Source organism: Mixophyes fleayi, chromosome 9 (genome assembly GCF_038048845.1).
Source record: "Mixophyes fleayi isolate aMixFle1 chromosome 9, aMixFle1.hap1, whole genome shotgun sequence".
Classification (NCBI taxonomy): domain Eukaryota; kingdom Metazoa; phylum Chordata; class Amphibia; order Anura; family Limnodynastidae; genus Mixophyes; species Mixophyes fleayi.
This window is the reverse complement of record NC_134410.1, coordinates 3,175,261-3,201,738: the sequence shown is the minus strand read 5'-3', so window position 1 is coordinate 3,201,738 and position 26,478 is coordinate 3,175,261. Positions and strand designations below refer to the sequence as shown.

The following is a 26,478-nucleotide window of genomic DNA, read 5'->3' as shown; positions in this document are numbered from 1 at the left end:
TATTTTGCACATAAGAAAATTACTGGCTTATTATATCATAGATCAACTTTAAATTTCAGTGTACAAATAAGCTATTAAGTATTTGTGTGCTACATGAAAAAAGAGACAGTATTTTCCTTATGTGCAAAATAATAAACTCATTTGCACCCCTTGCATTGTAACATGGTTTTGTCCAGAAAACTTAAGTAAGAAAACTTACTCAATTTCTTGCTTAACTTTCCTTAATGAATCAGGCCCACTGAGAGGAGCTCTTCTGAACAACTGAATGGGAAGAGAAAGGAGAGGACAGAGATGCTTTGTAAGCTCAGGAGATGGATATTAGAGGTGACCACGAATTGGATTTAAAGCCTGACTTTAAACTAGAAGAACAAGAGATTACAGAGGGGAAAACGAGCGTGGAAAATATCGCTGGGTAACTTGTACTTCAGCTTAGTACATAAAGGTGGTGAAACGCTGGGCGTACTTCGGATGTTACTCACTTTAATCGTCAGTGTTCACTAATACTCGGCTGAGTCTATGACATCACACCTGTACTAACTTCATACAAACTACGCAGGTCCGTAACTAGGGCTGTGCGACAGGGGCGACTGCCCAGGGCGCATCGCTGAAGGGGGCGCAATTTAGGAATATTTTAGGTTAATTTAGTTAAAATTGAGGGCTAGGAGGGCGGCATTTGTCTTTCTCGCCCCAGGCGCTAGAGTTCTAAGTTACGGGTCTGAAAGTACGTACATTAACGATGACAACAAACCACATCCTAAGCCGATCATCTTACAGCCAGTGGTACTCTCCCTGAGTGATGCTTCGTGACTATAATAATCTTAACATTAAAATGACATTTTAGTTTGGAGGTTATAGGGCCATTTGTATATTAATAAGATGACATTCTGATATACAAACTTCTTTATAATATAATATGCCCATTACTACACTAAGGAGAGGGTCCCTCTGCTTCTCCCACTTATTGATACTTGTTTCCAGACAGACTTACAGCCTGTGAACATCTCAGCTGTAAAGTTCCGTCCTGAACTGTTTTCTGTAACCAGCAACATGTGCGGAATATCTGTGATACATTGTAACTAAACCCTCCTGACATTCACTGCTGAATCCAACTAGAAGCCGCGGCGCTTTTGCTGACAACGGGAATCAGGGCTGTAAGTCAGAGGGCAGATGGATGGATACAAGTTATAACACACAGATGGGACAGTAACAATTTCATGTGACCACCAGGAACATCCATATGGGACAATAACTCATAGCGAATTAAAGTAATGACTCAGTATAGAGTGAGAGCTGTTAACCCTACGTTGTCCGTGCCAAGCTGTAGAGTAACGAAGCTCTAATTATATATCGTTACCGACACAGTCATTGCTGTGATGTCTATACGTACACAACGCTATTTGCTATACAGGAGAGACCAATGATTGTCCTAGATAAAGGTTTCAGCTTATTGTCGTCTTTGGACTTTACATAAAATAAACCTGTTTGTGCTTCAGGAAGTCTACGTGAGCCTCTTGCACGTTCGAGGCGGATGTCACACTTGTTGGGGCGAAATCGCGTTTGTGAAGACAGCGTCTTGGGTCTCATAACTGGACACAAAGAGGCGTTTTCAGATTTGGCGCAAGCATCTCTCCCCGAGAAAGTCTTCCTGGGAATTATCCCGAATCCCAACCTCACCTCTGCTCTGTAGCTCGGCCGTCAGCTGCCTCTCCAGGTTCTCTCTCATCTCCCTCTCCCGACACAGTTCCATCTTTAACTCTTTCTTTTCTTGCTGTATCTGTTTTTCTTGTACTCTGGCGTTGTCAACTGCGACTTTTAGAAGGCCCTGGAGACAAAGGAACAGTCAGTTATAAGGTGTAGACTGACTGTGCGGTAACCAACGGCAACCATAAAGGTAGCAGCTTTCATATACATCCCTATTAGTAATATCTAATTATTCTTATAACACTGTATATAGTAAATATAAAACATCTATAATTTACACTATAAGATCTATGCATTCAGGCCACTAATAGTCTATTCTATATTATACGTATATTGGACCTTGCGTTGGCTATATAGACATGCTAGCGGTTATTACAATGTATTGTGAGGTTGCCAGATCAGCCATATAAAGGACAAATTTTTATAAAGCATAAAAGTTAAAGTTCCTTTACAGCTAGTGCTGATTTGTTTAAAATGACGCATGAATTATATATAGCCATCCTTACAACTATTTCACATTGTCTAAAGTGATTTTGATCTAGGACAAAAATCTCAAATGATAAAGCATCACATGTCACTTACTGAACGCTTGCTGTGACTGACGACAACAACATCCTTTTCTAGACACACTAGTTTTTGTTATTATTATCAATGTCCCCCACCTGCAGACACAAGCACGATAATAATAAGATCATGCAGAGTGTGTATGCAATCTTCAGCATTTTCTGAGAACCCCGTGTGTCACATGACCCATTAACCATAGGGATCGGGGATAACGAGCCCATTATCTGTGCACTGAAGGGCTCCTGTGTACAAGTCTGTCACGTGAGGCAGGACAGGAATTGAAACATATTAAATCAGGAGGTTTCCACAGGTAACGGAGGACATTTATTACAATGTCATATATTCATCTGAAGGCAATTTTTTATTTCTATCAATTGAAAAGAAACTGAGGTTGAGCTTTGACAGTGTTCAGTGATTAAGTAAGAGGCTGAAAACGCGTTAGTTAAATGTGACTAAGGAGCCGGAGTCATTTCATTAAGTCCCTGGTGGGCTGAATGACAAAATATTTCCTGCCTACTAAAGACTCCAATTACTGTGGATGATAACGGGAGGCTCTGTATACTACAGGCAGGAGAGGTCTGTAGTACTACAAGTACCACAATCTGTGGATGATAACGGGAAGCTCTGTATACTACAGGCAGGAGAGGTCTGTAGTACTACAAGTACCACAATCTGAGGATGATAACGGGAAGCTCTCTATATACTACAGGCAGGAGAGGTCTGTAGTACTACAGGTACCACAATCTGTGGATGATAACGGGAAGCTCTCTATATACTACAGGCAGGAGAGGTCTGTAGTACTACAAGGTCCACAATCTGAGGATGATAACAAGAAGCTCTCTATACACTACAGGCAGGAGAGGTCTGTAGTACTACAGGTACCACAATCTGAGGATGATAAGGGGAAGCTCTCTATACACTACAGGCAGGAGAGGTCTGTAGTACTACAGGTACCACAATCTGTGGATGATAACAGGAAGCTCTCTATACTACAGGCAGGAGAGGTCTGTAGTACTACAAGTACCACAATCTGAGGATGATAACGGGAAGCTCTCTATATACTACAGGCAGGAGAGGTCTGTAGTACTACAAGGTCCATAATCTGAGGATGAAAACGGGAAGCTCTCTATACATTACAGGCAGGAGAGGTCTGTAGTACTACAGGTACCACAATCTGTGGATGATAACGTGAAGCTCTCTATATACTACAGGCAGGAGAGGTCTGTAGTACTACAAGGTCCACAATCTGAGGATGATAACAAGAAGCTCTCTATACTACAGGCAGGAGAGGTCTGTAGTACTACAAGTACCACAATCTGAGGATGATAACGGGAAGCTCTCTATATACTACAGGCAGGAGAGGTCTGTAGTACTACAAGGTCCACAATCTGAGGATGATAACAGGAAGCTCTCTATACACTACAGGCAGGAGAGGTCTGTAGTACTAGAGGTACCACAATCTGTGGATGATAACGTGAAGCTCTCTATATACTACAGGCAGGAGAGGTCTGTAGTACTACAAGGTCCACAATCTGAGGATGATAACAAGAAGCTCTCTATACACTACAGGCAGGAGAGGTCTGTAGTACTACAAGTACCACAATCTGTGGATGATAACGGGAAGCTCTCTATACACTACAGGCAGGAGAGGTCTGTAGTACTACAAGTACCACAATCTGTGGATGATAACGGGAGGCTCTGTATACTACAGGCAGGAGAGGTCTGTAGTACTACAAGGTCCACAATCTGAGGATGATAACGGGAAGCTCTCTATATACTACAGGCAGGAGAGGTCTGTAGTACTACAGGTACCACAATCTGAGGATGATAACGTGAAGCTCTCTATACTTAGAGCTGGGGACCGTAATCATCATCACTGACTATTCGTATCTGCCGTCTACCTGGAGTACATGATACAGACAGGTGTACGTGGGACTCTGTGCTGGTCTGCAGACAGATTTTGGGTGAACACCCCCCTACTGTTCTCCTTCTACGTTAGACCGATCCTTCCCTCCCCCGTCCCGCCTCTCTAGACGTAAGAAGGTGCAAGTATCATATGTGCGTAACTCTACATTTGCGCATATCCCTGCGCTCTCCTCCTGAGCACGCGCAGGACAAATTTCTGTAACTTGAGTAAATTATGTTACGCAAACTGAAGGAAGTTGAACTCAGCGTCAGTCCACACGTTTGCAATAAATAATTTGAGAGCCATCGTATAAAACATCTGGATTACAGAGAAGAGGATCAGCTGCTGATGGAGACGCACCTGTATGTTGGTTAGGAGAGTTTCTACGGATGACAGTCCGTCCGCAAAGAGAAATGGCGCTGGGAATCCAGGAGGTAAGGTCTGTCCTGCCAGCTGAACTTTATCCAAGGTCGGCTTTATTATCGGGATGGTGATTTGGATGTCATCTGCAGTAACACGGAGAGAGTCATTAGGGAACTATATATCGGGATGGTCATAAACACATCTAATTCCATTAACGACAATAAAAATACACAAAAGTGCCAAAGAGTGGGACAGTGAATCATTGAGGTTTGTCTTTAATTAATGCGGCCTATGTCATGCAGTTTATAACGCTATAAGTGTTGCAAGTCTAGTAAAATTTGTGTCAGTCTGTGTGTCACCGTTAGAGACCACTGGGACACAACACTGCACTGTATTCTGATTAATCGTGGGTGTAAGTTACACTGTGATATGCGTCAAGCGTCTCAGCTGGAGCAGATGGGGGACATCGTTCAAACAATGAATCAAACCGCAGCAGTCCCATCTTACATTAATACATATGGTCTGATGCATTGCAGGTTTATAGCTCAGTATCTTCATAATCATCAACATTTATTTATATTACGCCAGCAAATTCCGTAGCGCTTTACAATTGGGGACAAACACGGTAACAAAACAATACTGGGTAATACAGACAGAGGGCCCTGCTCACAAGCTTACCATCTCTGGTGAGAGGTCAAGGGGCAAAGGTGCATTTATTTCATATGGGTGATCAGTTTACTGTCCTACATGGAGAAACAATCTGCTGCCCCCTCCCCCCCTACTAATACTGTTAATTTACTGTTCAGAGATTTAGAGATTTGCCCTCTTCCTATCACCCCTAGACAGATACACATTGATATATTCAGCAAAGCAACCTTTTTTTTTATTTCTATTTTCATTTTTATTAATATTTTGCAACAAAGTTTAGACAGCAATTAAAATACAGATGCAGAGAAATAAACATTCACTTCAATGAAATATTAATACAAAAGACTCAGGGGAAAGAAGGACTGGTGATAAAAGGGGGGTGCAGTCAGCGAGAAAGGAGGAACGGGGGGGGCCAAAATAATGTTGATTGGTCATTACGTCAGGATAGCCGGTGGAAAGGAGATTATAATTGTACAACCGTCAGTGTAGTCAATACAACATGGTTGTATGTACATTTACCAGCTAAACCCAAACTGGACAACCTCAGTCTGAAGGATCTTGTCTGTTTTTATCCATAAACAGGACATTCCCTAAACGCAGCGCACTACTCACACTAATACACCCTCACAACTATCCCAATCTCCACTCTGAGCCACACTCGCTCCTCTTGTTCCAGCTGTGCCCTCTTCCCTTTAGAATGTAAGCTCTCTAATGAGCAGGGTCCTCCACACCCTTTGTTTTCATGTCTGCATTTATTTTGTCTACTTTGTATGTCCCTGGTTTATGTATGTCCTGTTTTCCCTACTGTACGGCGCTGTGGAGCACTGTGGCGTCTTACAAACCTACGATAATAATAATAAGTATCGATGAGTTCTTGACTATGTTCTTCAATGGGTCTAATTTTTTTTCCACCTCTTCAGCCAATCAGGAACGGACGACAAGGAGGAGAACCAAGGTCTTGAAATGATACCAATAGTGCAACTGCAAAATATCTCCATACCTAGGTCTTATACAGAGCTACCTGTAATCTGGAATAGCCTCAAAGCTGCCTCTATTACCACCTCTCTACATGTCCTGAGGGGAATCTGTTCATGCAAATCATTTCTTACAAGAAAAGAACATCTAAATAACACAAAATATACTAATATATTGTATAAACCGTCATCTGACACAATGTATCGAACCTTTTATAAAGGAAAAGTGGAGATGTTGCCCATAGCAACCAATCAGATTCTAGCTATCATGTATCTAGTACATTCTAGAAAATTATAGCCAGAATCTGATTGGCTGTTATGGGCAATACCTCCACTTTTCCTTTTAGAACGATTGATACATTTACCTCAATGTCTCCTATATCTTAATAGAGGTTTGACTGGACACCATTGCAGGATGCTTAGTATCAAATTAACACACAAATGTGAGGTATAAATGTGTTGTGACATAGTCTTATTTCCAGAATACCACCCTCTTGTAGCTTTAATGATGATAGACAGAACTGAGAGATTCCAAACACTACTTCTCTTTAGTCTGCACGAGTGTAGGAACACAACCCCCCCCCCCCCCCCCCCCCCCCCCAGTGCCCCCGTTTTATTTAGAAAACACAGCGATATAGTTGATCGAAAAAAAGAAAAAAAAAGTAATTTGAAAACCGTCCAATTTTCCTCTCCAATTCATAGCTGGGCATAAACTACACTGAAATAATGTTTCAGATACTATTTTAAATGACTCATTTTCAGAGAGGGAAAAAAAGGCGTACTAAAATATATCACGGCTTTACATCTGGCACATAAAAAAGGTTATGGGGGAAATTTTAGCTGCAATTGCTTTTTGGTAAACCTTCTTCCAAATATATTGACTTTAAGTACTTGATACATTTGTTCCATTTTTCAAATGCCCTTGTCATATTAATTCCAAGATTTACAATTAGACTCCGGCAGAATTACATTTTTTTCCTCCTTTTTATAATTCCCTTGGGGGCCCTGCAAATCCGTTACAAACACGGGCGGTATGATTAAAGAACAGGACTTAAGCATTCGCACCGAGCTGTAGTACAGACAAATTCCTCAGGCACTTGTGAGACAGCAGATATCTCTATTATGTTTTCAGAAACACATTTGCTGACAGGGAACACAACACGATATTACAGCAGTTTGTACCTGCCTTGTATTTATTTCAGATCCATATGAGGGGGGATGTTTGTCACCCTCTGCCTGTGAATTAAACCAACAGCCTTCAAAATTATCTCCCTAGATTAGGAATAGGAAAAAAAAAAAACAGCAGCTGATTGCTTTTAAATGTGGCCACTATATCTCCCCGCTTATGTTGTGTTGCCGCTAATGTATTAGGAACATTGTGAAAATGTCACTGTGAACCGTTACTACGCTGTATATTTCCCACTGACTAATGTTCTTAATATGTGGATTTGACTGCAATAGTTATTAGTTTATTCTGCTGTTTGTTTATTTATATGTCAGGTTACTTTGTATCTAGGAATAGATTTGTAGAGAGGGGATCACAGTTGAAGCTTCCTGTACAGGTTTCATGTGCTACAATAGATTGGTACAGCTGCTAACGGTTATATCGGGATTATGACGGACAAGAAAGAAGTACTGCACCAGCCCTGTTGTTTTAGGCTGCACCAGCAATATTTAATATGTTACTTTATCAGTTATAATATCAGGAGGTCAAGGGCAATACAAATAAAACAGCTGATTTATGAACTGGAAAACCGCAGAGAGCGCAAATACGGAAAACGTGCCTCCATTACGGCTTTTGACGCACCTCTGTGCAGAAATCAGGAATTCAAGCCATGGTCTCACTACGCAGATCAGTAAAAACGTCACTTTCGTTTCCTGCTAATTATGCGCCAACGCCCAATAACCGCCACTTTAGAAGAGGCGCAAGATGTAGGCAACACCTGTTCTGCCAGATTCCCCTCCCTTAATATGCAATCTCCACCCCTTAGAGTTTATTACAATATTATTGGACAGCACGGTGGCTCAGTGGTTAGCACTTCTGCCTCACAGCACTGGGGTCATGAGTTCGATTCCCGGCCATGGCCTTATCTGTGTGGAGTTTGTATGTTCTCCCTGTGTTTGCGTGGGTTTCCTCCATGTGCTCCGGTTTCCTCCCACACTCCAAAAATATACTGGTAGGTTAATTGGCTGCTATCTAAAAATTTACCCTATTGTCTGTGTGTCTATGTTAGGGAATTTAGACTGTAAGCTCCAATGGGGCAGGGACTGATGTGAGTGAGTTCTCTGTACAGCACTACGGAATTAGTGGCGCTATATAAATAACTGATGATGATGATGATGAATATTATGTCCCACTAAATGAAATCTCTTATGTATATGGGGGCACAATGGGGCATGTTACTGTGGCTAGTCCGCATTCAGCTCATAAAGCTCCACCCGACCCCTTCCGTCAAAAGGAGAAAGATGTTTCTCCTACATGGATCACGGCACTGGCCGAAAAAGATCAGGCAATAACGTACAGACAGTGGCTGAACTACTTCCACTGGGGGGGCATTACAGAGCACATAGGGGCACAAACATAGACACAGAACTTAATGAAAGAGGGTAAATTGAAAGGATGTCGCATTTTTCCACCTTTGTTTGAGTCGATGGCTGAAGAGGTGAACCAAACCCATTAAACAGACAACAACTTATTTACCCTATTAGGTAGACCTTCTCTATAACCCAAGGACCCCTGTTCTGTCAACACACAGGGCACTTGTTGGCGTAACACAGATTCATTTACCACCCAACCAACACACAGTCTATAATCAGCGTCATCTGCTGGACGTCTGGCCGGGAGCACCGCGTCCACTCCAGAGATGGAAGTAACGCGGCTGACAGCACATTCCCTGTGCTGAAAATAACTATTGATAGCCGGGGACGAGCACCACGCAGCCCGACCTGCAGTGTCTCCACACACCAAATTGAAGTTTCAAAATAATATTACTCTCCGTTAAGAAGAGAGACGCGGCTGAACGAGGTGCTGGCGGCCGCAGCAAGGATCAAATGCAAAAAACGTCATATTTCATGCCAGCTCGTCAGGAGCTGGGAAATAAATAGAAATATAAGAGGCATGCCTGCAATGATTCATTTTGATAATCTGGCCCAAGAGAGACGCACGGAGACAGCGCACAGATCTAAGCATCCAGCGAAAGACAAATAGGACGCGGAGGGTGGGAATTGGGATGACAGTGTAGCAGAGGTCACATCGATTTTTAGCAGCATTTTCGTACAGATGAGATAACCCAGGACTTCATTTGGCCCATTGTTCATATCCTACCTGTCCCACAAGCCATAAATTCACTGCTCCCAGAGAAAAAAAATAGGCCGTAAAAAAGAAGGATTCTACTTATGACTTCTTATGATTAAGTTTTTGTGCTAACCAAACATGTTTTGCTGACCAAGGTCACGCTGCATGTTAAGGTCTTTTCATAGCGAGGACTGGTAGGAGCGGATGATGTTTTAGTGTGTTTGGGAGGAACTGCCAGGCCATTCATCACCTTTGTTTCTGATTGAAATCACACGCTGCACAGATGAATGATAAATGTATTACCGATCTATTCCAATCTTGTAATGGCTCTTTTACATCTGAACGGTGTCTGCCTTTCACCCCCTCTTCTGATAAGTGCACTTTTAGTAAGACATTTATCAGCCATGCGTGAAAACTCCTAATTGGTAAAGCAATTAAACCTGGCCGAGCTCTGGAGAGCGATGCACGGGCCAGGTACACGCCAGCCGCACAGGCGGGGAGTATGGTGCTTAACACGTTCTGCTCACCGTATAGATCTGCGGGTAAATGTATCAAGCTGAGAGTTTTCTGGCGGGTTTGAAAAACCAATCAGATTCTAGTTATCATTTATTTAGTACATTCTACAAAATGACCGCTAGAATCTGATTGGTTGCTATAGGCAACATCTCCACTTTTCAAACCCGATGGAAAACTCTCAGCTTGATACATTTACCCCCTGGTGCTGGAACCGTGAACGCTCCCTAATCTGTTTAGCTCTAAGGGTACTTATTGAGAGCCTTGTGCTACCATCCTCAGAAACCCAAAAATGTCCCCTCGACAACCTGAATGAACTAAGCGCCAATAGGAACCCTCAGTGCATCTCGCCGTAGCTGTCCTTCCGCACCGAATTCTTCTATTATTTGTGTCTATAATTATATTTGTAATAACATGACATGGGGTTATAAATATGATTATAACTGCAACCCCCGTTTATAGAGCTCAGGGTTGGCGCTACCATTAGGCAAATCTAGACTGAATAAACATCCAGCACCTCGGCCGATTAGCTAAGATCGATTGTAGTATGTGTTCTTATCAGGGGGTGGTCAGGGCCCTCTGCGGTAGACTGGTGGTGTTTGGAGAAAAAGAGGTACCTGTGCCCTAGGGGGAGTGGTGGCACAGGAACCCTCATCCAGCACAAAGCAAAAGCACATTGCACTTGCCAACCCTGCATTACTTTTTATTCTTGGTCCCGGCCTTTTGTCTGGACTAGAGGTTTTATTAGACAAGGGCCTATGGACACTTATTTATTTATGGACACTAGCACTTGGCACTTTTTACATGTTTTCATTTGTTTTGTCTGCATAGATCGATGCATTTGGACCCTTATGGACGACCTTCACTCCAGGTTTTCGAAGTCTCCCTCCTTCTGGCTGGAGCTGCAGATTCAGTTCCCCAGGGGAAGTTTCAGCCTACCTTAGCGAGGAAGGAGACCATCTGATCCTTGCGGTGGAGGTGGTCCTGAGGACTGTTGTTCCCTAAAGGGTCTTATGGCTCCAGGCGTTGGGGATGTTCAGGGTCCCCCCAGCTTCAACGAACAGGGTGCAAAGAACTTGTCCCCCTAAGGGGCCTTATGGCTCTGGGGGGATGGGGCCCCCCTCCCTAGCTTCGACAAATGGGGTCTGAAGAACTTGACCCCCTAAGGGGCCTTAGTGAGAGGAGTGGACGCTGACATGGAGGATCTGTTGAGCTGTGATACACCGGGAGTGTGCGCTATGACGTCACGGCCACACCCACCTCTCGCCCTTAAGATAGGATGTGGGATTGTGCTCCCATATTTTGCAATACTGAGTCAGGTGATGGGGATCTGACACAACCAATAGGCAGCGACCAGGAAGAGGATAAAAACGGCAGGTGGAACACAGGTTGGGTGTTTCTTTCCAATTCTCATAGACCGGACACACAAAGTGCAAAAATTGGGGGAAAAGCTGCAGAAAAGCCTTCTGTCGGTGCCGTGCGCCTCTATATCTGCAGGTGAAGCTAGATATCTACCACATCTCTAGGTTTCCAGAAGTATCATAACTAGCGACCAATTTATTCCATATTAATTATTCTCTGATTTGAATAAAGATGTAACATTGACGTAAAATCACTTTCTGAACCCAGGAGTTATTTTCAGTGGAAGAACATCTTATATTGCACTGAATTGTGTTTGACTTTCTCATCTGTGTCATTCAGAGAATATGTTCTGCCCTAAATTCTGAAAACCTATTAACAATGAATGATGAGACCGCTGTGCAAATGGCAGAGCGAGTGTTATAAACTGGAGTGCTTCATTTTATTACAAATTCAATATAGTTTGCTAAGTAGAGATGAAACGTCAAATCTCTATCTATAACATTACGCCTTTTAATATACGAGAACAAACAATGTAACATAATGTCACGTTTTTACAGTCTTCTGTGTTATTATTTTACTTCCAGGGCTTAGCCTGTGTATTAACACTTCCCAAACATTGCAACATTTCATAAAAAAATATACTTTTCACTAAATAAGATGCAGATATGAAAGGCAGACATTCTACAGTATGGGGGATATTTATAAAAAATAGAATTTGAGCAATTATGTATACAAGCTGTGACACAGCTACAAGACAGTTGCAATTACCACAATAAATTTGTATCACATGATGAAAAAGCCACAAAACCACCTTCTCATTTAGCCCTTTGAAGTGCTAAAATTTAATCTCAGGGCAAAGACATTCTAAAAATATTATGAAATTCTTTGTATTGGTAAACACCAAAGAATAAAAAAAACATAGAACATGGTTTCAAAACGATTGTTTGCAAATGTTCAACAAATGTCTAAACATTGTAACAATGAGAAGTTACTCTGGAACTAATTATCCCAGAGTTCCCTTTATGCCTATAAGACACTTTCTCACAGCAGAAAAAACAGAGAGAAACATTTGGAAAGAGAATAAAGCTCGGTACACATTATGGAAAATTACTCCCGATGCGATATCGTTAACGATTTTACCAACGACTGAAAGTCCCGCTCAGCAGCCGATTCCTGTGTACACGTTTTACGAGATTTACCGTCAGATCTGTGATCTTCATCTATCATAACCATCGGCTGAAAAGATCCTTACTCTGTAACCTCTATGGAACTGATAATAATAATAATGATAATAATTATAATATGGAGATCTATGGACACTGCCGGTCCTGAGTGCAGACACACTGTAGGATTTGCTCAACATTATTCCATCGTTCACCGAGATTTTTAGTCCGTTTATAAAATCAAATGAAACAATACAATGTGCTTTGGAATGATAAAACATGATGGATGGAGCGTACAGACTAATGCAATATCGGAGCTAACAGTCATGTGATTGGCATGACAATCGGGTGAAAAACTTGTAGTGTGTACCCAACTTAAATGTAATACTATATTATAATGAGCTTATTGTCTGCTAAGGATTGCTGGGGTCACTCAGTACATTTCCTGCGCTTTCCAAGCTGAAAAAAGTCGCATATGTAAAGGTGTTTGTATAATTTTGACACTATTTTACTCATCTTACTTTGTCATTTTGCTGTACATTGTAACCCCCTATGTTAATCGCTGCAGAACCCTATAAATAAAGGATAATAACAAATTATTATAATAATAATTATAATATTGGAATATGAGACACAGACTTGAAAAAAATAATATGCAAATAACATTTAAAAGGTGCAATGCTTTTGCGCCCAAAAAATGCCACAGTGCAGTTCTGCGCTTCTCACCCGCACTGTTCAGTCTACGCTGACATTAAGACACCTGCGAAAATAGACCAAGATCAGGAGGTCGCCCAGAGACAGATCACCGAGACCAGAATCACTTATGGGTAAAAAGAGACGAAGTTCCTGCCCCTGCAGGGGTAGGGTTAACATGGATTGCTCACCGAAAAAATAAATAGATAATATTATTAGGTGCTTTGCAGCAAAATAAGAATACATATATCTTTGTGAGTATAAATCTGCCCCAAAAGGAGAAGTAAAAGTTCAGGTGAAAAAGTCATCTGTAAAACTCAACCTCCCCTGACGAACTGCGGTTGTGTGTCGATCTGTCAAGTTCCTGCGCTGACCAATACCGCGGGTGACCTCACCTAACGTCATCATCATTCCTTACGCACTCGCATATTATTACCCAGTGCATATATATTTATTTGTACAGCCTGTTTGGGCAACATACGATCTTTCAGCTCACAATCACAGCTGCCAACATTACTGAATGAAAAATTCGGGCAAATTAGGCCTCGTTCTTTGATCTGCCCAAACCATAGCCCAGATCAGTGGGAGGGACACCTTGTCATGATTGTTAGACCACTCCTCTTTTCAGTAGACTGAGCCCACTTTAAGTAGACCACACCCACTCTAGGCACCACACTGTGGAATTTTCCCAGGAAAATCTGGCTGTTGCCAGGCATGGCACTGTGTGTAGATGCCGGATGCACGCGCCACGGTGCGGCCCTGTGAAATATTGCGCCCCCTTGTGGTTTGGCAGCGGGGTAAGGGTTACAGAAATAGCAGATGTCGGAATGCATCAAATAGTTGTTCCCTGTGATCCTCACTCCAGCTCATCGTCTTAATTACCCTTTGAAGGTAGAGAATGAGGGAGTAGCTGATTAATCTCTTCCACTGGCTCTAAATCTTATTTTATTTATTTCCAACATAAATTGCCGTACGTTACTTAAGACTAAAATTATTATTTTTTTCATTAGCTGCATCTATTATAAAAACACTTACCATAAAACCACTATATTGGCCCTATTTTCCCCGGGTGACCTTAGCATTAAACAGGAGACAGTAAAAGCGCTCACCTTGGGCGTCCCCTTGTGTATTTATCTGGAGTTTGTACAAATTGGATGTAGAAGCAATTTATTTTGTGCTGATAAAACACATGTGAAACAAAACATTTGAAATATAATTTTGGAAACGGCATTAGATATAGCAATTAGATTACACTGTAACCGTGCTTGTCTGGTCTCCCAGTCGTTGCGATATTAGTTTAACAACTTGTGTTTGCTGCCACTAAAATATAAGGTAGGTCGGGTAACGACTGTTCATCCTCTTTTATCTCCTGAAAAGTGGTTCAGTAAACGGGAAAACTCCTGATATGGGAGACTGGCTGCAATGACACAAACTAATATAGGTTACTATTGGTGAAGGGACAGACGATTTTCATTTCCACTGTGGTTCCAGGTCGCAGACGCGCGTATCGCACCCGGTGAAGCAGTAAGTAACCTTTACCGCTCGGGGTCAGAATTGACGAATGATACTCAGCTGCCTCATTGATATTTTATTAATAAATTACAGCGAAAACAGATTTATTACGGCTGTGATAAGCCGAGATAAAAAAATTATTGTTATTTCCGCGTGTTAGTAAATGGGCCACTCAGGGGTGGGATTCAATAAGACGTGAAGTGTCTAGCGGACATTCTGGATAGACACTTTTCGGCTGAGATTTTGACAGATGTCTCCGTTCATTTTTCCTCGCGCCCCATAGAGGTGCAAGGAAAAATGGGCGTAGATTTCTACTGTAGTATCAGAAAAAGTGCGCAGTTAATAGATTCTGCCCCTATGTCTCCTGACGCTTAAAGACCACTGATGTACCCCCTCCTAATGTCCTGAGTTTTACTCTTCCTCACAGGTAGTTGTGTCCATATTTTAGTCTATGAACGGTACATAATTTGCACCAACCAGAGACAGCACATTTTCTGCACATAAACACTGAGGGCCTGAGCAAAAACAAAATCGCTTCTCGGCCTTTTGGCTAAGATCAAGTGCAGTTGTGGCAGAGCTGCACTTGGTCCTCTGGCCAGGGGCCGGGTAGGCCGCTTTGAAAGCCTGGGACAAATGTGCCCCCTGAAAACCACCGTTGGTCCTTCACTTCCGGGGGTTGGACATGTTGTCGAGCCCTGGGTGAAGCTTCGGCGGATCCCAGGGGCTAAAGGAGCCCCCTAGCCTTGCACCTTTTTTGGGCACTTTTGGATTTTTGATTGCACGTTCCCAGGCTTTCAATAAAAACATGTAGCAAAAACAATCCTGTGATCTCCGTGCCGACTATAAGAAATTGCGAACGGACGTCATGTCTACAGAAAACGAAATGTTTACCAATAACAACTCATTACAAAAATGCTTTATTTTCCTGATCTATACTCTACGTCAGTGATGGACAGCCTGATACACTTTAGGGGTGCATGGGGGGCCCTTTAACCTTCAATAGGGCCACACATTAACCTCAATCTCAGTAATAAAATAAAACAACACATTTAATTATAGAAAGACGCCTATCTGTAATAACATATCAGCAGCGTGTTACACATGTGTTACACGCTATAATAAACGCGCTGCCAATAAAACAAGAAGGCGCTGTGGGCCGCAGGTGAAGGCTTGAAGGGCCACATGTGGCCCTGAGGCCATCTCTGCTCTAAGCAAACATAACTTATAACATTTACAACCTTACACCAGTCTCTCTCATGTTAAAATGTTATCCCAATAGGAGCCCCCGTCTCCCTTGTTGATGTTAAGGTGTCTTCTAAACTAGATGCAAATATTTATGAATCCATATGGAAGAGCAGATGTCGGAGAACACACATTGTAGTAAACAATTCATTCCCAGCCATAATCCCGCTGCTGCCTCAGCAACTTCCCATTCCCCCTCTACTTACAGCAAGGAGACTATATGCACCAACATTAATGCTTCATTAATATTTATATAAAACAAGCCATTAACAAAACAAAAAAATCATTGTAGATGCGACTGTCAGATCGCTCTCATCAGAGAGGACTTCAAAGGAAGAGAGAAGCAGCGCAATTGGAAAGAGTCTGGTTTATAAATGTAACGTACACATAAGAAAAGAACACACACGTATCCAAAATTGTGGGGGACGGGGGTGACCCTATCAAAACATTAAGTGGGGTATAAGAAGGCGACAATGTCATAAGTATCACTCAAATCCCCTGTAGCCCTTCAGATGAGTTTCATGATCCTGTGAGTGACAGGTGTCGCCAGCTGTCAGATCAGACAGGCTGTAAATGTGCAATATTATATATATCTGTCAGCGTATAGAAAGACTTAAATGTAGAAGTGTGTATGTCAGTAAGTGTACAGCGCTGCGGAATTAGTGGCGCTATATAAATAACTGATGATGATGATGTAAGTATAGTGTAGTTATAGTTATGTTAACTTAATGGGAGGAAAATCTATTAATTAATGATAGTTTCTGCATTGATTAAGATGACAGCAATACATTAGGACTTGTACAGACACCATTCTTGGTGATGGATTATAGCACATAGACAGGTAATATGACATTTATCTACCTGTAAATAAGAGGCCAGTTCAGATTTCAATACAACCTCTGTAAAGATTTTATATAAAAATGGAAATAAAAAAAAAAAATCTTCGTTTCGAGAACAATTAAGATTTTGGCTAAAGCTTAAAAAACACCAGTAGACTTGGCTATTAAGGTTGTCACACTTATCATATGTCACCTAATGACATCGTTCATAAAACCAAATGAAAGTGGTTAATGATGTCACTGATGACATCACATAGAACATTTCAATCGTCATAACATCAGTAATCACTGACATCACATAACGCTACCTACGACATCAACAATCACACATGTGAGATCTTAAACAATAAAACAACAAAACTCTTAGATTGCAATTAAAGGGCCGTGTTGCTGAATATACAGTGATATACTTCACTATTTTCATTTTTCACGATTATTTGAAACTTAATGTCGACCACCAGTGGGAACGACGCCAGTTTCTCCACCATAAAACCTTGGCATCGGGGATCCTATGTCACGGTCACCAACTCCATAAAGTCATTCAAGTTTTCAGAAGAGCCAGAGCAACAAATTGAAAAATGTAAAGTGCACCTACCAGTAGTAGGTCCAAGTCTATACTTAGCAAGGCCAACCGTAACTAGAAGCAGAGAGAAAAATAACATTATTTCAAATTTTCACATTTAAACCACACTTTACATAAACAATCCCCTCCTGTGCCCTCTCAGCCCCTTGTGTAATGGTTAAAGGATCAGCTTTCCCCTCCTTCGTATGTGTTCACCTCTAGGCGGCCTGGGACAAGTAGGGTGATTGCAAGAAAGTGGACCAGGCAACAGGCAGCCCCAGGGCCACATGCGACTTTCCTAGTCTTTATCCGCAGCCCCCAGTTCCTTCCTGCCTTATCGTAATTTTTTCTGTTATATTGTGTGACGCTGGTATAAAACGCCTGCCGATAATGTTACTACAGATAGGTGGCTCTACCGTTGATTAAATGTATTGTTTTGTCTTATTACTGAGATTAAGAGTAAACTGCGGCAAGATTAAAGTATAGATGGGTGCCAATGCAGCCCCCAAAGTGTATAAGGTTGTCCATCAGTGTTCTAAAGAGACCTCCTACATGGAGTCACTTCCAGGATGCATTTAGTAGACATTGGTAGTGGGAGGAGAGGGGTTTGACAGATATAAAAGCATTGTTTCTCTTCTATACTAACAGCAAGCCAACCAAAGCACAGAAATAAAGCAAACAGAACAATAAAAAACAAGACTTCAAGAACACAAAACTTTCAACAATTGGCAATTAGACCTCTCCTCACTTCCAAACACCCATCATCCGCTCCTGTCCTATCACCTAGCTCCTCACTCCCTGATCAAATATAATGAGGGAGAGTTCCCCTTTTATTAGGGGTTTTGTGAACATAATCCTGTGTTTTTTTTAAGGGCTCAATGAAATCCGCCTATGCAAAAATAAATACCTGCATTATTCAAAGCATGGTGGTTGGAAATCAATTGGCCAACGGGTTTTGGATGAATCCACAGGCGGATTGGGTCTATTAAATCCTCTGCATATCGACAAGTATGGATGGCGGTTTAAGCTTCCACCCTCCAAAGCGGTGCATAAAAAACACAACACCTTTGGACTCAGTGCTGCCGCCGATGGGCAGTGATTTCAAAACCCGACGGTGCACTTTGTAAAACGTCCCCCTTAGAAATTAACAAATTCTGGAGACAAACCACAAATCTGAACTCTCAACGCTTTTTTTTCTTTGTACGGCACAAACAGAAGACGATTGAGACATCAGAGGAATGAACTTCACTAGACAACGCAATAATTATTACTGAGTCTGTTTCATCTGCTTTAACAGTTTGTGATGCCAAAGAAATTCTAAATATTAACATCTGCTGAATCAATTGTATTTGAATAATTTATATTTACATCTTGTGGTGTGAACAAATGTTATTCCAATGTGAACTCAGCTTCTCTCAGCTCCCGTTAAACATCCGCGTTTCATTTCCTATATATATTTGTGTTTACTTTTTTGGTTTTAGGGACCAGTGTTTCATTGTTTTAAGAAGGAACTGAGTATATAAGTAACATCTGAGATAGCTCGTTCTGTATGTGAGATAATTACACTGTTACTGTGATACTTCTATCTATATACTATCTTATGATACTTTGTTGGTCGGTATCTATAATTGTCTTCCACGTCGCTCGCGTCTTTCCTGGACAGAGGAAGTAGCTCTCAATAAACGCCGACCACCACTGGAGGAGATACCTTATTCTCAGGCACAGTATCAGATCCTTCTTATTCCAAAGAAACTCTATATGGGAACGCTTGGTCCTTGCAAATACAATGAATGATGGGATTGCATGGTGAGACACACCCACCATAGAAATACAAAGGGGGGGATTATCACAATACTATTTAAAGTGGAAATCCTTTTTAAACCCAAGTGGATGGCAATGGCTTGAGTGCAGCCCACAACCAATTGTAGATTTGAGTTCACCACTGCACACATTTCAAGCCAGAAACCAACTGATCAACCAGTAAGTCTTTGGGTTTGGAAAGGGGGAATCTGGAGCACCCACAGCAAACCCATCAGAACACAAGAACATGAAATGAGGATGTAATGATCCAAATTGCGGATCTCAAACAGGGTGAGGTTTATACTGAAGAGGGTAAAGCTTCACCGAACGTATGAGTGATTGGGTTGAAAGTGGGTATGATTTGGCAGATCGGGGTTGTGGCTTATTTAGTCCTAATTTTGCTATTATAAATGTTGGGCGGTATGACTTATGGACACTTGTAGAGCTTCCCCGGCTACACCTCCCAGTGCTTCAGTCAGTACTGACAGTGAAATCCACATAATGGTCATCAGATCTCTATTTTGAGGACAAATCAGGTTGGGTTCACTTAGTCCTCTAGTGGACTAAGCACAGGCAGCTTAGTCCACTAGAGGCGGCTTCGTCCCTTAGTTTGTCAACTAAAACTCCAGATTAACCACTGGGGATGTAACAGTTTAAACAATTAGGAGCCTAAATAGCAGCAGTCGAAGCTTCAACTATTTAACGCCCTCGTACCAGCGCCTTGTTCTCAGATTTCTCTGTTTATTCATTGTGGGTTTCAAGGACTATTAAAACTGCAACCAGCACAAAGATCCGGCAGAGGAACATTAACGAACTGGGTATTGGAAGGAGCTAAATGTTCTTCATACTGGATACAAATCTACACAACCTGTAACAGATTTAAGCATTGATCACATCCCTAGAACCATCCAGTATAAGACGAGGACATCATCGTCATCATTGGTTATTCATAAAGTGCCACAGTGCTGTACAGCAAGACAACATCAATACACAACAAATACATACAGTAATAAAATATAAATACAATTATAATACATAAACCAGGTAATATCTGGCGCAAACATAGGTGAGAAGCTTGAATTAGGATTGGAAGCCAATGGCATCAATTAAAACCGCTCATCAACATCCTGGCTTGTATTCTGCCTGGTACCCTGTACAATGTATGAGGGGCTTTTACATATTCTATGAGGGTAATAACCCTGGCAATGTAATGCATGAGGCTATTCCACACCCGTATGAAAGCAATATAACAATACAATCTACAGTGTAAGGTAAGTTATAAATGTAGGCATGTCTAATGAACGATGAAGTGACTGTAATTGGTGCCCTCATTAAAGTGCACGTCATACAATCTAATTTCCTCTTTTCTGAAGCATGTACATTGATGCCTGTAGTGGCGGGCTGTCCTGTGGGCTGTCCTGCGGGCTGTCCTGCGGGCCATCCTGAGAGCCGTCCTGCGGGCTGTCCTGAGAGCCGTCCTGCGGACTGTCCTGAGAGCCGTCCTGCGGGCTGTCCTGAGAGCCGTCCTGCGGGCTGTCCTGAGAGCCGTCCTGCGGGCTGTCCTGAGAGCCGTCCTGCAGGCTGTTTTGTGGACTGCCCTGCGGACTGCCCTGTGGGCTGGTGCAGTGCTTACTCAGAATCTTGCTGCTCCTTTGGTTATGGACCACTGGAGAGCACATCAAGCAAACATGAGGGACGTCTTCCAGCCTTGGGTGGATACCTTCGCATGAATGTCTGGTTTCCTTTACACAAAGAAGGCGGCTGTCACAGGTGCATTTATTTAACCATTTAGACCTATATATATACTTTAAAAGAATTTATCCATTTCCAGCTTTGTTTGTCTATATAAACAACACACTGTAAGCAGCTTTTGTAAAAATAAATGGCCCCATAACAGCCTTTTCCCACCAAATAGTTTGTGCACTTTATACAGCACGTAGACGGCTTTTGTCAGAGCAGTGCTTAGCACTTAACGCTCCATAACCCCAAACACAGAAAATGTTCCAGAGCAGAGAGACAACACAGCTTCCTGGCCCTGAGTAATTATTCCTGCTTTATTAAGGCTTATTTTACAACTTTATAAAGCAGGTTATAAAGGACAGCGCAGCTATTATGTCCTCCCCTGCTTAGACTTAATAAATATTATGTCCCTTGCTATCCATTAAAACCAAATAGTGCAGAAAATAATAGAGGTTGTAATCTCCTGTATAGATGTAAAATAACCTTTATAAAATAGAGGTGTATAACAGTCAAGAAGACATTACACCAGCGCAGTTTAATAAAATAGTGCCCCTCTTGCAGAATTAATCCTAAAATACTGACAATCCCAGTGGCATTGCAAGTGTGTCCTTTGTAAGGCCGAATAGCCAGTTAAAATGGCAAAATACATATATTTTTAGCAATGTTCTGTTTTGCGTTCTAACAGATACAAGGTTTGGAACGAATGTATCCGGGGAGCCATAAAACTGCTGGGAAGCATATTTCTCAGCGGTATTTTAGTACTTTGAAAATTCAATCACTGGGAAAATGTTTCGCTGTAAATATCTGGTGAGAGACCAACAAAGCAGTGTCTGTATACGGCACCTGCTCCGATAATCCGCTGCGAGGTTCAGCCGTATACAGCACAAATAACGGAGGAGCCGTTAATGTAAACTATTTATTGTCATTATTTATCATTGCGGGATGGATTACTCCAAATAGCGCCTGATAGAAATAAGCAGAGCTATTGAATACGCTGCTTCTCTGTCCTCAATCTGCACAGATGTCTTTACCTTAATGTTCCAGCACGACAAAGCGGAACAGAGAACTCAAGGAATAAAGCGTTTTGTCTATGATTTGCTGAGATTACTATCATCTATTTATAAAGACATTATGTTGCTCTGTACATTGCGGGGATCCTGATCCAAATAACATACAATGACATGAAGCAGAAAGTAAAAATGCCTCTGCCCCAATGAGCTGACAATCTAAGAGCTGCGGGGAACAATTGATACATAAAGCAGCAGGAGAACAAATTAAAATATAGCTATGTAGCAAAGACAATTCTGGTTAGTCCAGGTCTGTCCCTGCTCCTTTTCCAATCTCCAGATACAAAGAGAAAACCTACAATAATCATATTAAACATTAAACACATCACATGATATGTCTGAGCCAATCACATATATCCTGTGTATGTATATTGATTTTAGCCTGAAACAAGGTATGGATTTGCATTGTTTCCAATAAAATAGGCTATATATAGAGAGGAGATTGTAATATACACAATACAAATGGCATATCCACATTCGAACTATCCAACAATATTTCATATTTGTATTTTAATTCTACACTAAGGGGGTCTATTTATTAATATATGGCGAGAACGCCACATATTGTGGCGATAGAACATCACATCGCCATCATTTGTTATTAAAATCTCGGCGAACCTCACCGGCGGAGGGGTCTACCGCCAGCGAAAACGCTGCTATCTCCAACCGTACCTCCACGATGTAAGTCGTACCTCCAGCGAATATACACGTTTTCATCAGAGATAGGGTTCTTCGCCCTATAATAAAATGTAAATCTGGTGACCAGATGTTCCCTAAATGTAAGGTCAACATTTAATGACCAATAGTTTATTCAATATTGACCTTGTAGTACTTCAAATGTGAATTAATTAGCACTGTACTATCCCATGCCAATACCAATGGCTGCACCACGCACCTCTGAAAACCGGGATCATTCAGTTTATAGATTAATAATAATATTAGTCCTCATTTATAAAGCGCCAACATATGACGGCGCGTGTTAATAGGTGCACATGTTTACAGCATGGCAGCAGACATGTTTGTTGATTTGTCTCTTTAACCTGAAGTATCAGTGTAAACACATAGCAGCAATGAGCTATTGAAATGTACGTGGCCTCACAGACCTGATCAATCATCGTACGGTGTGAAAACAGCAATCATCCAACATTTATTAAGCTGATGATTGTTCGGGCGCAGAACTCTCTCAAGGGTGAATTACTTCTTCTCTGAATGGTCCCATTAAGGTCCAGAACCTGCCATGCGATTGTTTCCCTATAATAACGTATGTCCTTGTTTCTCTGACCTACGTGCTCTCAGCAACGGCTGCGGCTGCCAAACGACTTCTTTCCTTCTGTCAAATTACACTGAAAACTTTGCTTTGTGAAGGACATTAACGCTCACACAGTGATGAGACTCTGCAAATGGATCTGACGAGAGACGGAGGTTTACACAACAGCTAAATAACAACACAACAGCTAAATAACAAGTTTGGGGCAAAATGGGAGTAAATGACTCTGGAAAAAAAAAGAGCAAGCAAAAATAGCGCATCAACGTCCGTCTATGGAGCTGTAGGCATCTCGTGATGCATCCTCCTCCGAACCAGCAGCGTACGCTGCTGGTTTTCCACAAGTCATTGTCTGCGAGTAATTATATCTGTCCTATAGCTGCGTGTTTCTGCAGCTTGGCATGAACGCACCTTTACTATACTCACCCAATGTTACAATGGCATAGGCAAACCGAGGGGGGAAGGGGTGGGTTTCCTAGTGCTTGGAAACCCCCTCCAAGCATGGGGCACTGTATAGTTGAGGTGGCTGGACCCTGCCCCCGCTTCACACAGCTCTGCTCACACGGCCTAACAGTAGTGCATGCAGGATTGCCCATGTATATTATGGGGATAGGAAGAGTTGGAGAGCAGCCAAGAACTTTCTAAAATTATAGCTACGCCCCCATGCATACTGGTCACGCCCACTGGCGGCGTGGTGTGGTAACCCCCTCTACAAATCCTGCGTTTGCCCCTGAACACCCCATTCCAGCCCTCTCCAGACATAGGAGGGTGTAATTGGCAGGATCACACGCACCTGCATGTGACCACTTTCTCTTCTTGGCACACGCCAGGCGATTTCACACAAGATACAATACGCAAACTGGCGCACGTCCGCTCCGCATAAGCACTTTTGTCTTAGACGGTAAATAAAATATATTTTCTACTAACTGCAACTTATAACGTCGGCTTTTCTGCTCTGCTATAGTCAGCGATTGCCTGTACGGAACCGTGGTGGGAATAGCCAAACAGTAAATCAAGTGAAACTAAAAATGAGAACTATATAGAAAACAAGAATAACAAAAAACCAAGCTCATTCTAAATTTCCATGTAGGAGACACGTGTGAAAACGATAAACGAGTAACATATAGCAGGTTCACAACTATTATAGCAGGATTCCCAAATGTTCCGATTTAGTCATCAAATCTTGGTCTGTCCCGTTGCCCGACTACAGGACCGTTGGGAGGTGTGTCCCTCTGATGATTGTCTCTTCCATAGCGCAGGTATCAACAACGGTGTACACAGAATTTAAAAGGGTGTTTTTGGAAAAGGAAAGGTTTTGGGTGTGACCCAATGCTTCAGAAGCGCCAGGTACGCCCCATCCAGGTCTGGGTGTGGCAGCCCCCTATGTAATGGGACCATTCCCTCGTGTGGGGAGACCACAGCCCCTTCCATACCCGACTGTGGGCCAAGGGGTGTGGCCGTGTCTCAATGGGGGTGTGGCCAAATCATGCCTCTTGCCATATTTCCCTATGTTAATTCTCTAAAAATGTTTCATTTTGGTTTTCCTCATCAAACAAATGAAATTGGAGGGACCTCAACTTTTTGCCATCACTTCTTCTTCCCACGATCTCTCGAAGCTCTTTACACCTCAGCCATGTTTAGCAAAAGAGGAGCTGATCATCATCATCATCACCATTTATTTATATAGCACCACTGATTCCGCAGCGCTGTACAGAGAACTCACTCACATCAGTCCCTGCCCCGTTGGAGCTTACAGTCTAAATTCCCTAACATACACAGACAGACAGAGAGAGACTAAGGGCAAATTAATAGCAGCCAATTAACCTACCAGTATGTTTTTGGAGTGTGAGGGGAAACCGGAGCACCCAGAGGAAACCCACGCAAACACGGGGAGAACATACAAACACCACACACATAAGGCCATGGACGGGAATCAAACTCATGACCCCAGTGCTGTGAGGTAGAAGTACTAACCACTGATGATCAGGACTGTATATTGGCAGACTTCCTGTATTTAGTTCCATAAATCAATTTAAAATGAACAAGCAACTAATACCCATCTCCGATCAGCTCGGTCGCCTATCAATGCACTAGGAGCCAGAACCTCATAAATATAAATCAGACAACGTCTTAGTGATGTCACCGATTCCTAGCAACTCCATTGGCTGCATATTAGGCACAGCGTCTTCCTCCCATGGGCGCATATCTGAGCCTAATATGTGCGAACTGGGTCCAACATGTTTGAGCTTACATTTAAATTTACACCTCCAATGTGAACGACAATCAAAAATTAATTTATATATTTGTTTCTTTATTTATTTATTTAAAAATTGTTAAATAAATTCTTATAAACACTGATCTTAACATGGACCGCAAATGGCGAACATTGAACATCGAGTTCAGTATGTGGATGGACATTGTCCTCATCTTAGATTGTCAGCTCACTAGGACATGACCATTTTTACCTTCTGTCTGATGTCATTGTATGCAATTTGTTTGTATCACAATCCCTCCAGTGTACAGCACTGCGTTATACGCCGGCATGTTACATATAGGATGATAATAATCCTGCAGGTGCTGACATAACGGAACTTTGCATGTTCTTTGCAGAAATTTTCCTTTAGACTTCATAAAACCAAAGGATGAGCATCCACAACATGTCTTAAACCAACGCAAACAGCTATAATAAGCCCCAACTTTACTAAGGGCTTTGTGTGGAACTTATAACTTGAATGAATATAAGTGATGACTAGAGGAGCGCACGGATGGCTGGTATTTCACCTTTGAAAATGTTTAATCAGGCTTAAAAATCGTAGCCGGAAACCATATGTTTATTAAACATTACAGGCCGCTATCTGGGTCTTTATGGCTTCAGTTCACAGCAAAACGCTACGTTCTTTTGTCAATCAGCAAAACAAATCCGCCCCCCCCATCATCCTCATTGCTTTCTGTTCCGTCAGTATTGGACATATTTTCTCCAATTCTTTACAGATGAAACAGTAAATCACTAACAAGGAGCAGATTAGGAGCCTCTCAGAGTCTTGGAAAAGAGCCCACATGAGATTACAGGAATACAACAAAAGGCAGAGGAACGCGAGGAGTCCAAACTCTAATCTAATCCTGTAATTACCGCGGGGCGTATTGTTACCAGCTAAACGCATGCAGTCAGGTGTCAAAGACTTAAACACTATCATATCCTCAAATATCTCCACCGACGCTGAGCGTTCAGGGGAATTCTCAATACCCATGGGGGGGCGAGCAGGTAGAAAG

The 26,478-nt window shown here is 42.1% G+C and overlaps 1 protein-coding gene across 1 annotated transcript in view; it reads right to left on the bottom strand.

Annotated features, from left to right (window-relative positions):
* Positions 1–26,478, bottom strand: part of DACH2 (dachshund family transcription factor 2) — a 378,568-nt gene that overhangs the window by 32,311 nt on the left and 319,779 nt on the right. Inside the window, exons 8-9 of the mRNA XM_075186232.1 lie at positions 4,532–4,677; positions 1,675–1,822 (exon numbers count right to left, since the gene is read on the bottom strand). Coding sequence (XP_075042333.1) covers positions 1,675–1,822; positions 4,532–4,677 — 294 coding nt within the window. The remainder of the gene's footprint in view (positions 1–1,674; positions 1,823–4,531; positions 4,678–26,478) is intronic.